The following is a 12699-nucleotide window of genomic DNA, read 5'->3' as shown; positions in this document are numbered from 1 at the left end:
CAATTAATTTATCTAAATGTATGAATGAATAAACCCTCTTATATATATATATATATATATATATATATATATATATATATATATATATATGAATGAATATAGAATTGTAGAATTCATGTTTTTAAAAATATATATATATTTCTAAAAATTCCTATTAAAAATAAAAAAAAATGTTATGATTAATTATCATTTTCTTTAATAAGGAAATTGCCAAGAAAGGAAAGAAGGGAGGAAAAAGGAAGATGGACAGGAGTAAGTCCCTGCAGTGAGTTTAATACCAGAGGTGCTCCAGGCCTGCGGCTCTACACGGATTGGGACGCAGCTTCCGTTCAGACCGAGCACACTGCTAGCTTAAAAGGACACGACTACAGCGGGAGTTAAAAAAAAAAAAAAAAAACACCAGTATCGCTAAATTAAAGCTGTGGGATGAAGACTACTGCGGAGGAAGTGTGTGACAGCAGTGCAATGGCGGAGAACAGTGAAGAGAGAGAATCATCGCCGGTGAGTTACAGAGGAGCGCGGATACAGCACGAGCAGCCCTGGAAGAGGAGCTTTATTTATCTACAGTGCTGTAAGTACCAGAACATCAGCCTGTGCGTAGCACATCACATCACATCACATCACAGCACATCACATCGGCCGCATAAAACATGCACGATTTCACACTGCAAACATGCTTAACACAAGCGCGAACTGTCAGACAGGTACTGTATAGCTAAACAGGAAAACTAATTTATCAAATATCACTAAATGTGAGTCAACTATATACAGCGAATGGAATTCTTCAGTATTTAGCACTGTGTCTGCATTCGCGGACATTTATTTCTCACTAACCGCATTAAATAATAAGAGCTAAAGAACAGTCCGAGTCATTCAGACGGTAGCGGTTCAATGCGGAAGTGACGTATAAAGTGGGCGTGCACAAACATCTTTGTGCCGCTGGAGTAGATCCTCACGTTCCTGCGCCGTGGCCAAGTGTAGCCCCTGTATATACTGTACATAACCAGGTCACGACTTCTCAGTCGCAGTCTACACTCACTGACCATATTATTATAAACACATTTACACCTACTTATTCCTGGTATTATCTTATTAACATAGCGTGTGGAAGCAGTGCAATCCATCAGCATCTGGTTCTATTCACAGCAAATCATCAGAATGGGCAAAATGTGAGATTAATGATTTTATATTTTATAAAACTCAGTGTTTCCAAAAGTTTTCTTTTCTATTGGAATCATGTATGCTGCTTGTATGTGTGCTTACAGAGAATAGCAGATTGCATGCAGGTGGTCCAGTAGTTAGCAAGGTGGCCTTGCATCTTCAGGGTTGAGGGTTTAAGTTCCGCCATGTTGCATGTTCTCGCCATGCTTTCCTCCGGGTACTCTACTACTAAGTAATGGTGACAGTGCGACTTAACGTAGGTTTAGAATCAGGCCATTCTGTAGCCTGTTTCTTGTGCCCCAATGATGTTGTGGCATGTTCTTCAGACATTTGAATTTCCAGTGGCATGGGTCAGTCTTATTGGCTTCGTTTCAGTGTCCTATTAACCTGTGGAGTTTGGTGACAATGGGTGTTTTTGCCAAGATGTTATAGGGGTTTTGAACCCACACATTCTACAGGCTGATGAAGGCCACCAAAGGCCCTACAGCACAGACCAATTCTCATTGGCTTCATATTGGCTTGCTCTCTAGGTCCGTTACATTTGGTAATATTGAGTCATCTAACCAGGACGTTTTGAGGTTTAGAATCCTGATTCTCGAGCTGCTGAATTTTCGGTGGTGCATAATTGGTTTTCCTGGATTTAAACTACAGCAATGTTTTCATGTTTAAAAAAAAACTCAAACTCATCTTAAGTCTCATCACTTGCACTTCATGAAAGTTAAATTCACTTATACGTTTACTTGTTTATTTTCTTCCTGTAAAGTTTCTTTCTCTGGAAGTGCTGTCTTTTATTTTATCATATAACAACCTGCAATTCGGGCTGCACTGTCAACATTCATTATCCATAATACACACAAGTTAAATAAGAAATAACACACAACAATAATGACATAAAATGGTTTTGAGCGCTTAAATAATTTTTTATAACAGCATGATTTAAAGCATGGTATTACTATACCACAAAGCATAACTGTTCAAGTGTTTAAGCACGAAACCATGCATAAATGTTAAATAAAGCATACACATTTGAAATTCTGATTAAGCACGTTAGTATTAATATTCGTGTTACAGCCATAACTATTTGTGTTGTTTGACAAAATTAATGCACACCTTCTGAACAATCAGATTACAGCATTCCTCCACACTATGGTAGAAGCAGCACAATATCACATGTACTGTACTTCCTGGACATGTCCAGTAAAGGTCAAACAAGGATCCATTAGAAATCTGCTCAGAAATACTTTGTGGTAAAACTGCATAGTCCTACAGAATTTGTGTGGCATCTTAATTAAACAGAAATAAAGATGTCACTCAAGTTGGAAGTCTGCCAGAGGAACCAATATAAGTGTCATTAAAGCTCCATTATGGTTACTTTGCTTCTTCTCACATTGTCATCAATCATTTTGACTGGGAATGTGGGTGTAAATTAGAGGTCCCAATGGATGAGCTTCTTAAAGCCTGTTACACACTTACTTTGCAAAATGCTTGCTTTGTTATCTCACTATATCACTTTAGTGTGTGATGTTTCGTTCATTTTCCTGCTGAAGTGTCAGAAAAACAAGTGTGAAAGCAGGTGATGGTTCAGGAAGGTTTTGTGAATGTGTTCTTAGCAACATCAATTTAATATTCGCATCTGCAAGATCCACATTTTTCTTTTAGTAAACAGTTGATCAGTGACATCTTATTATTTTAGTCCAGAGCAGTTCTGGGTTGCATTTTAATTAGGTCAGAGAGAAGATGTTCAAATACATGACAAATTTAAACCTTAAAGAGACATGGCTTCCGAATCATAATGTTGGTGCCTGTTGTCTGTAAGTGCACTTCCATTCCATCAAGTGTGTGCAACCGCAATGTATTTTAAAATCCGAATTTCAGAGTTGGGTTTAATTGGGGCCAATCCTTTTCCTGGCCTTAGAGGCTCTCTCTCTCTCTCTCTCTCTCTCTCTCACTGAAAATACACAAAAAGCTATATTGGTGACAGCACAGAAAACTGATCCAGCTGTTCTTTTCTTCTCTGTGTTTATTGTATTCATATGTAATAGAATCAATAATAATAATAACAATAATAATAGCATGTTTACTTTGGCTGTGTTCATTTAGTTATTTAGGTCTTTATTAGAATACCTGTGGGATATATTAATTTGAATATTTTTAATTATTGAGTGAGCACTTCTCTCTTTTTTACAGATTTTTTAACAGTGGCAACTATTCTGGGAACTGGAATTTTAGGCAAGTACAATCCTAGAATGCACAATCAATACACATTAACCCTTTAAAACGGAAAGCAATTATACTTTTATACAATTATGAGGAGAAAGTTTTCCTACCCCATGGATACTGGTTAGAAAAATCGACAATGTACAGTGGAACCTCGGATTACGAGCTTAATTGGTTGCGGAAGTGGGCTCGTATTGCAAAACACTCGTGAACCAAATTTAATGTTACCATAGGAAATAATAGAAACTTAAATTATTCGTTCTACAGCCCAAAAAAATAAATACATAAAAATAATTAATACAAAATATAAAGTAAAAATAAAACAAATTAAACTGTACTTTACCTTAAAATTTTTAAATAAATCCAGACAGATAAGTGTTTTCGTTAGTGCACGCAGGGTGTGTGTGTGTAAAATGTGCGTGCACACACACACACACACACACACAGGTTGCCAAACAAACACACAAACTCCTCTCTGTCGCGATTGTTTTGGTGAAAGGTGAGGAGCTGTTTAATTTTTTTGTTGTTGTTGTTGTTGTTTTACTTACAGCAGTGATCCTCTTAGTATGTGCTCACGTGAGTGTGAATAGGAATGTTCCTTGCTAATTTTTAAACGGTTATAAAAACGGTCTATCCGTTAATGTGTGTGTGTGTGTGCACATGCACATTACACACACACACACACACAATTCCACTGCAAGAGAGAAAAAAAACGTTGGCTCACTTGTGATGACGTGACGCTCGGTGTTAAAACAAGAAGCGCATGCGTGAAACATGATACTCGGTGCTCGTGAACTAAGACAATGCTCGTTTTTCAAGTAAAGAAATATTAAAAATTTTTGCTCGTCTTGCGAAACACTCGTAAACCGCGTTACTCGTAATCCGAGGTTCCACTGTATTTGTGTTTTAAACTATGGGTTGCTGAAAAAGACTAGATTAAAGACTAGTTATTTCTATCATTATTTCTATGTTAATACATTATTTGAATATTTTGTACATGTAATAATAATGAAATATGTGTAAAATACCTGGAACACTGTCTTATTTATATACATTTGCTTTTGGATGTACTGTATAAACCTTTACAAAAAAATTAATTCAAAACCTGGTTTTGAAATAATCAGTAGACCAAAATAAATCAGGTTTCTACTTCTGCTGCAAACATTTTGTCAGGCAATAGGTCTAAATAAATAATTAAGCTTCATGCCAGCTGATATTAAAGTCTAATTATACACCAATCTGTCATTACATACAACTATACAGTACGCCTGCAAGGTGTACAAACGGAGGTGGTGTGTTGCTCTTGCTAACCACTTTCATGCTTACCAACAACTTCCAGGGCTGTATTCTCTGACTTTATACCTGACAAAATGAGGGTGAAATATTACTATTCATGACATTTAAAAAAATAGTCAATGAAAAACATTGCTGTTGCTCATGAGTTCTTATTTACATACATGCAAAAAAGAAAACTTTTATGCTTGAACCTCTGTGGAGACCAGTCCAGACAATATATGGGCATAACAGCGCTCCTCATGGCACTTAAGTTCAAAACTATCCAGTCATTATATGGTCTCGCAGTCATGGTTTACTTCGCAAGTTTGGACTAAAGTGGGATGTAAAGCAATGGAATGACATTGACTTTTAATTAAATATTTAATTTTAAATTGATTAACTAGGCAATATGGATGCATATCCTCAGCATATATCTCTCATTACATAAAACCATCAAGTATGCAATATAGTTCTTAATCTCTTAATATCTTATGCTACTTATGTTCCCTGCCTTGTGTCACATGCTTTATGTACTGCTTGTTTTTATGTTTATTGTCCGGTTCTTTGTCTACACTTGGATTAATGAACTTCGCCTCCTAATTGTAACAGAAAGCTTGACAAGAACATGGATGCAGCACATATTTTCTCAGGGTTATGTAATGTGATAGGAAAAGTGATCCATTGCCATGTGGGACTGGCCTGACACCATACGCTTCTCAGGAAATATTATAAGAAGGGGATCATGAACCAGAACCTCACCACTGCATATATTGCTCCATTTCCTTGCTCCAATGAGAATGTCCCACTTTGCCTGCATGGAAAATCTTTGTGGCTCATTGCTTTGCCCTGAGCATCATTTAATTTTCCTGCTCAGCCTCGGACATCACTACATCGTTTGGCTCCGCTTGCTCCACCTCCTTGCCCTGCTAAGAATTTGCTTCTCCCTTGCATTGCATTGCACACTGCTCCTTCTTGCTTCACACAAAACATCGATCTCCACTTTTCCTTCACGCACAATGTAACTTCTTCCTTTTGCTTCATGGAGAACATCGCTCTGGCTTTGTGGAGGATATTGCATTTACATTTAGGCATTTGGCAGACGCTCTTATCCAGAGCGACTTACATTTTAATCGCATTACACATCTGAGCAGTTGGGGGTTAAGGGCCTTGCTCAAGGGCCCAACAGTGGCAACTTGGTGGTTGTGGGGTTTGAACCTGGGATCTTCCGAACCGTAGTCCAATGCCTTAACCACTGAGCTACCGCTATTGCTTCTCCCTCTGGTCCTTTGGAGACTTTCTCTTTCCTCGCTTGCTCTGTGGTGGATATCGCTTTTCCTTCTGGCTTACCTTGGAATTTGTTACACTGCTGGCTTTGTGGTGGCTTTCACCCTGTTTTTGTGTTCCATCTGGTAGCTTGCAGGAGGAGATCGTTCCATTGGTTTTCTTCTCCCTCTGGCTTTCCATACTCTATAAGAGTAGAATACCCACAAAAGGTCCACTGCTAGTAAAAATATGTTTACCTTGGCTGTATAGGACCACCTTCTAAAATAGTTCTGTACTTTTGGAGCTGCACATTAGGAGTGGTGGTGATAATGGAAGTTTTGTCATGGTAGCGTCATAGGGGTGCACCACTACAATTCCCTTAAGCCCCAGAAAGTCACTTGTCAATAATTACTCTCACATATGTCTTCTCTCACTGTCTAAACTTTCAGTGTCTTTAGATCTACCTTCTAAGTCCTTTAGCTACTTGTCCTTCAAGGGCACACATAAATGCTGGCAAACATTTTAGCGAAATTTAAGTTTGACGTCCCTGAGGTAAAGGATTTCAGTTACTCATGAAGCGTAATTAGTCCTTGGAACTAAAAATAAACCTTATAGACCTCAGTATAAGTGCAGCAAATGTGATTGTATGTTGAGCATCAGCACTAAAAGAATTGTTGATTAAAATGTCTTTCAGACTCATTCACATCAAGTCTGATTGGTAATCAGAAGTAGCTGATTATAGCAGAAAAACACCTCATTACTTACAAATTTTACACGTTACATCTCAGGATGTGTTCCCCTCCTCTTGCGACGTTTAAATAATCCAAGTCATGATTCACTATTCTAAACGAGAACAAAGAACTGGAGAAAATTATAGGTAATATTTATCGTTAGACACATCTGACACGACTCCCGTTTTTTTTTACTCCAGTTGTCACCTGCTTTCATAATAAACCCTTTGACATGAATTATAATTCAGGTGCCAGGTGTAATCGGTTATGGCAAAATAAAATCTATGGACATTATCGTCAGACAGAAAGTTCAACAAAATGTCTGTGTGCACTTTCAACAAGGCAGTCTTTTCCATGGCTAATGATATATACTGAGTTTTATGAGCTGTGAAAAACCAGATATGTATTTATAAGGCAGTGCAATTACATGCTGGACTGAATGTAACTATGCCACATTCAGGAAGATTTAATATTTCTTAGAACACACTTCTCATTCTGACATTATTCAATTATGCTTTTCTTACCATAAAAAAGACACTGCCACAAAAAAAGGCAAAATTTTTAGGCCATTTCTGGCTATTCTGTATTTAGTAGGCTTTAATAGTTCACTTCTCATTTTGTCCCAGTGCAAGTAATTCAACTCCTATGAAATGCCTTAATGTTGAGTCAATTTCTGGACAATTTACACAGACAGAAACATCATGTCCTCTTTTATGTACAGAATAGAACTTGACAAAAGCATGCTGTTAAAGAATAATAAGCAACATCAGACAGGAGTTATTCCTGTTACCACATTAAAATGGGTCATTTTTCTAAAACAGCAGTGCTGTTTTGTTCCTTTTGTACAATAGCAATTGCACAACGATTACAATGGATAACATATTAATTAACAACACATTCTACTTTTTTTTTAAATTGGTTATATAAATATTGGGTTATGTACATACATTATACAAGCCATTAAAGTTGCAGAGAAAGGTTGTCTGTTGTGATGTGCAGTATAATGAGCAAAAGCTACCCTTTTCTTAAAAAGTCCTTTACAAAAGCTCCCCATTTTTACTATCTTATGTAGTATAGTGTACTATGATGAACTATAGTGCATATGATAGGAATACCTTTGTACTTTAGAAATTACTATATTAAGCACCAGACAATGTTACCCCAGGCAATACCATTTTAGGCACCATAGGACCTTATAGAGTACCATGGTAGGTACAGTACTGTGGCACTTCACTGGGTACTGTGGTAGTACAATGGTGTGCACTGCAATACGTGGTGATTGGAAATGAAATAGAGATCCACTGCAGCTAACAAAGTTAATTAGGTATCTACTGTAACATGCTATGTTTGTACATACTGTATCATGTTAGATATGTTAGTACAGTACATACTACTTGTATGTTATAGTATAAGCACCAAAGTATTGTGTATTAACATTTGGATAGTAGTAGAAAAATGAGAATATGGCACTGCAGATACACTTACTATAGCAGGGTCAGTGTAAGTACCATGGCACTTGGAAGGATGTTACCGTCACACAAGGCTTTGTGAAATCTAGTGTTTTGTTCAAGTGCATTATTAAATCCCTGGAGTATCACTTTTTTGTTTAAGTACAATACAAACAGTAAGTTCTACATTGATGAAATGAATGTGGTTTTATAGGACTACCAGTGACGATTGCTCGTTCTGGACCCATTCCCTTCTTGGTCTCATTCCTCATTGGTTTTTTTATGCAGGTAAGAAGATGGGTTATATACTCATCAATAGTTACCATTAGTCATTTACATTATAATTTACTTATATTTACAATTAGAAAATCATATAAAATGTTTAAATTTGCTCTGTATAGCAATTTATCAAAAATTGATTACTATTATATTTCATATAAACAAATGTGAAACTTCAAGTCTAGTTTGTTTACCCTGTCCAGGCTTTGCTCATCTACCTCTTTGTGGATTTGCTCCAGCGATGTCGAGTCGCTCAGTTGGAGTCAGTAAAGGTACTACTGAGTTATGCTTTTCAAATTTATTAGCAGCAGCTGAACCCTGAAAGAGTAATAATGGCTCAACAGGAGGTGCTTTCTATTGCAGCCTCTAGAGCCGGAACGAATATTAATGCAGAACGTGAGCCCACTGGAATCTCCTGTTTCAGACAATGAGGACATAGAAGAGATGGAGGATATAGAAGATGCAGGTACACCGTTGACATAGTGCTACACTATTAATTTGATTTTACTGATTAATTTATCTTGGCAGAGACCTTTATCCAAAGTGGCCTACTTCTGAGACACAATCTGAGAATAAAGAGCTGATAAAAGTACTGATGGGATTCATATGCATTGAAGGCTATTGCAGTAAAGACTCGATTTTTGATTTAGTTTCTTTAAAGACATTTCACACACTCCTGAGGGGACCAGGGCCAAAAGATTGTGCTTTTTTTGTGGCTTTTTTTTTTTTTTTTGGTTACTAAAAGGCTTGCTTTATTCACTAAATATTTCTTAAAAACTAATTTTAGATAATGAGCACCCAGCAATGCGTCTTGTATTCTGTTACGCCTCAAGTTGCTCTCTCTGTGTAAATTCTCTGGCCTTTAAGGATAGCTGTTGTTCCCAAAAGGAAATAATGCAGCTAAGATTTCTTAAGCAGTATAAAGGTTTAGCTTGAAGGTGGATGGTCAAGTATAAAGTGCTTGAATGTTTACAATGTATTCTAAGTAGGTAGAGGATAAAGAGAAAAGTTTGCGCCTTTTGAAAACCCAGATCTGGTTTCATTTTTTCAAGAGAAACCCTGAGCCTAAGTACATGACCTAGTACATGACCTAGTACATGACCTAGTACATGACCTAGTACATGACCTAGTACATGACCTAGTACATGACCTAGTAGGCTTTGGCCTTACCTTACCTTAAAAATTGAAAGTGTCTTAAACATGAATAGACAGGAAGGCTATGTCTTAGCTGTTAGGCTATGTAATAAAAATGCCATAATTTTCATTATTCAAATTAAAGGAGCAGACATGAAAGATCATAACACATTTGTCCAGGTACTGTGAAGCAGGACTGATTAAAATTTATTTCAATTTAACCTTGCCCTTTTGCATGCTTTTTTACAGGCATGCATAATAATAATAATAGTAATAATAATAATAATAATAATAATAATAATATTCCCATCTGCCTTTTATTTTTACAAGAAAATTCCTCAAATTTAGAATAAATAAATGAAGATTAATACTGATCATTTACTTCTATGATGTTACTATGTTGCTAGTAATGTATATATAGGAGATGTTTTGGCAACCTCCACAGAATAGACTTGTGCATTACTGTATACAAGACCCTCGTGATAAAAATCACGTTTTACACTTTTAAAATAACAAATCACATATAAAGAATAGATTTTGGAAAGCTCATGGAGGGAAAATTTACTAAAACTATGGCCACACTTTAAAAGCGTTTTAGAAATGGGCAGACTTAAAAACAATAATTTTCATCAGTAGTATAATCAGAAAGAAACGGTACACCCTTATTACACATATCCCAAAAAAAATGATTTTGCTATACCAGTAAAACGGCCTCCGTTGTGTGGTGTGATATCTTTTTAGCAATAGCATTACATGTCTGGACTGAAGGCTAAACAACCCACACTGCTCATCCAATTAAATTACAGTTGTATTTGTTTTCTTTCTACATGCCCCTGTTCTCTTTTTACTGTAAAAAAAAAAAATCTCTCTCATTACAGGATGAATCCTCATAACGTCCATGAATGTAGTGAGTCACATAGAAGTGTGAGTGGAGTCAGGAGAAGCAGATGGTGGCTGTATTGTTTTTTCATTAAGAGGGCTGAGGGGAGTGTTAACAGCACGCTGCCAGAGCACGGGAGCTGAAATTTCCCTGCATCGGCGCTAACTAATCAGGCTCAGCCGAGGCCCACAAAGGAGAAGCAATAAGTATTTTTGACGTGCCATGGAGGGTGCGGTTAGCTAATGAAGATGAATGATACAGAGGGAAAGGCTGTGCTGTCAGAGAGAGAGAGAGAGAGAGAGAGAGAGAGAGCGTGAAAGAGGATGTTCTTTCTGTGAACATTATCTAGAATAGCTACCGCTGGTGATACAGTTTCGACAAAGGCCTACTGATGCACATGACATGCAATATCACAACAGGATATCATTTAAGCAGAACCCTGAGAAGCTGAAAGTGATAATTAGCAAGATTATCCAAACATTTCCTATACATAGGAGTTCGAAAACAACAGCTAAGTGAATTCAAAGCCAGTGCACTGAGAAAAATTAGAGGGAAAAAATGTGAGATGGAAAAGCAGTGGTTGCATTCTTGGTTACAATATAACCTATTTTTTTCATGTTATCTTTTTTAAACAGATGCTTTTGCCTCAAGCAACATAGCACATGAAGTGGAATACAACTCAAGCATAAGAGCAGTTAGAGAAGCAAACATACTGAGAAAACAAGATTTAATCGAAAGCCCTAAGGGTTTTTATGCTCCTGTATTAAATATTAAAGGGAAAACATCCTGAAACAAATTAAACATCTTATTATTGAAACAGCTGGGTTATGCTTAGAGTGACACTGATGTTAATTTGTTGATTCTGTGTTTTTATGATTGTGTTTTCATTATGGTGTCAGGAGGGACACTGTTTGTACAGTTACAATAGAGTTTAACTGGGAAAAAAAGTATTGGATGAAATGTATGGTCTTTTTTTTCAAGAGCTTTTTATGTTAAATCACTTTTTTACAATAGTGAATGTCAGACATTATTAATAAGACTTTCAACATAGAAATAGTGAAGAGAGCAAAAGTTGAAATCAAGGTTCCTGAATGCTCAGCAGATATACTCTAGAGACTCGGCTCTCGGATTGTTTTTGATCTAAGAGGTGACACACATGAGCAATCTATGAACTGATGGTATTAGCCTAAAAGCTAAAGCTTTGGAAACTGACCTGTTTTAGCAGAAAAAATGTGTAAAAGCTAAATAGAAGAATGGGCTAAATAGATGTTGTCTCTTTAGGTGGAGAAAATCTATGGGCTGATTCCCATCCAGATCAGGTGCAATTAAGTTTTTAAGGGTTACATCTTCAGTTACACTAGAAAGACTTATTTGTAGTTTGCATCTTTTATGCTGATCATGCTGATCAATGTTATTATTCTATGAAATGAAAGTATACATCATGTCTGCATTCAACCACATTCTTTACACTATCGCGCACACACACACACATATATATATAAACTGCGAGGTAGGTTTATGAAATCCACTGGGTCCAATTTCAATTCAATTAATTCCATTTTTTTTCAAGTGAAACCATCCACAGCCACCTTCAGGGTGTCCATGTGATGCCATCCACAGCAATCTCACAGCAATCTTTACAATATCCATGCAGGGCCAACCTTGGTACGTAGTAATAGATGAAGGAAACTTCGTGTAGAACTAGAATTCTCAGGGACAGAATCATTTACTGCCAGGTTTTGGGATCAAATTTAAGCAGCAAGAGTTACATGTGTAGAGTGAGAGAGAGAAAAAGAAAGTGAGAGAAAGTCGGAGCAGGAGAAACGGTTAACCTTCAAAGCAGTAACCCTGAGCCTTAACTGCTGATCTGCCTTTGCAACAATGTATAAACAGGTTGCACCTACATGCATATGCACATTCATACATAAGACTCAAGAGCTGTTTCTTGAGAAGTCCACAAAACTCAGGTTGCCTCTGCCATGAGGTTAAAGTATTTCCATTTGTGGATCTTTCAACAAAATAATTTTGTTTTCCCAAATCATTCCATACCAATGTTTTTGCAATAACTCCTCAGTTGAATTTTTTTTCCTAGAGTACAAAGAAGGTTAAAATGATCTGAATAAGAAACGTATCCACAATAGCTCTCTGAGTTCTGAGTTCTGTCAACCTTGTTCAACATTACAGGAATAAATCCAGTTGTTTTTTTTTTTTTCCAGAAGAAACAAAAATATAGTGGCCCCATATGTTTTGCAGGTAAAATATAACTCGTTGCATGTGTTATCCATTTTAAATATTCATTTTTGCACATTTT

The 12699-nt window shown here is 36.7% G+C and overlaps 1 protein-coding gene across 1 annotated transcript in view; it reads left to right on the top strand.

The window, feature by feature from the left end:
• The first annotated feature begins 303 nt into the window (after positions 1 to 303).
• Positions 304 to 12699, top strand: part of si:ch211-51h4.2 (uncharacterized) — a 134764-nt gene continuing 122368 nt past the window's right edge. Inside the window, exons 1-5 of the mRNA XM_053513605.1 lie at positions 304 to 571; positions 3349 to 3390; positions 8310 to 8383; positions 8578 to 8646; positions 8738 to 8840. Coding sequence (XP_053369580.1) covers positions 427 to 571; positions 3349 to 3390; positions 8310 to 8383; positions 8578 to 8646; positions 8738 to 8840 — 433 coding nt within the window. The 5' untranslated portion in view covers positions 304 to 426. The remainder of the gene's footprint in view (positions 572 to 3348; positions 3391 to 8309; positions 8384 to 8577; positions 8647 to 8737; positions 8841 to 12699) is intronic.

Source organism: Clarias gariepinus, chromosome 15 (assembly GCF_024256425.1).
Source record: "Clarias gariepinus isolate MV-2021 ecotype Netherlands chromosome 15, CGAR_prim_01v2, whole genome shotgun sequence".
Taxonomy (NCBI): Eukaryota; Metazoa; Chordata; class Actinopteri; order Siluriformes; family Clariidae; genus Clarias; species Clarias gariepinus.
The sequence above is the reverse complement of the archived record's forward strand: the minus strand, read 5'-3'. Positions and strand labels throughout refer to the sequence as shown.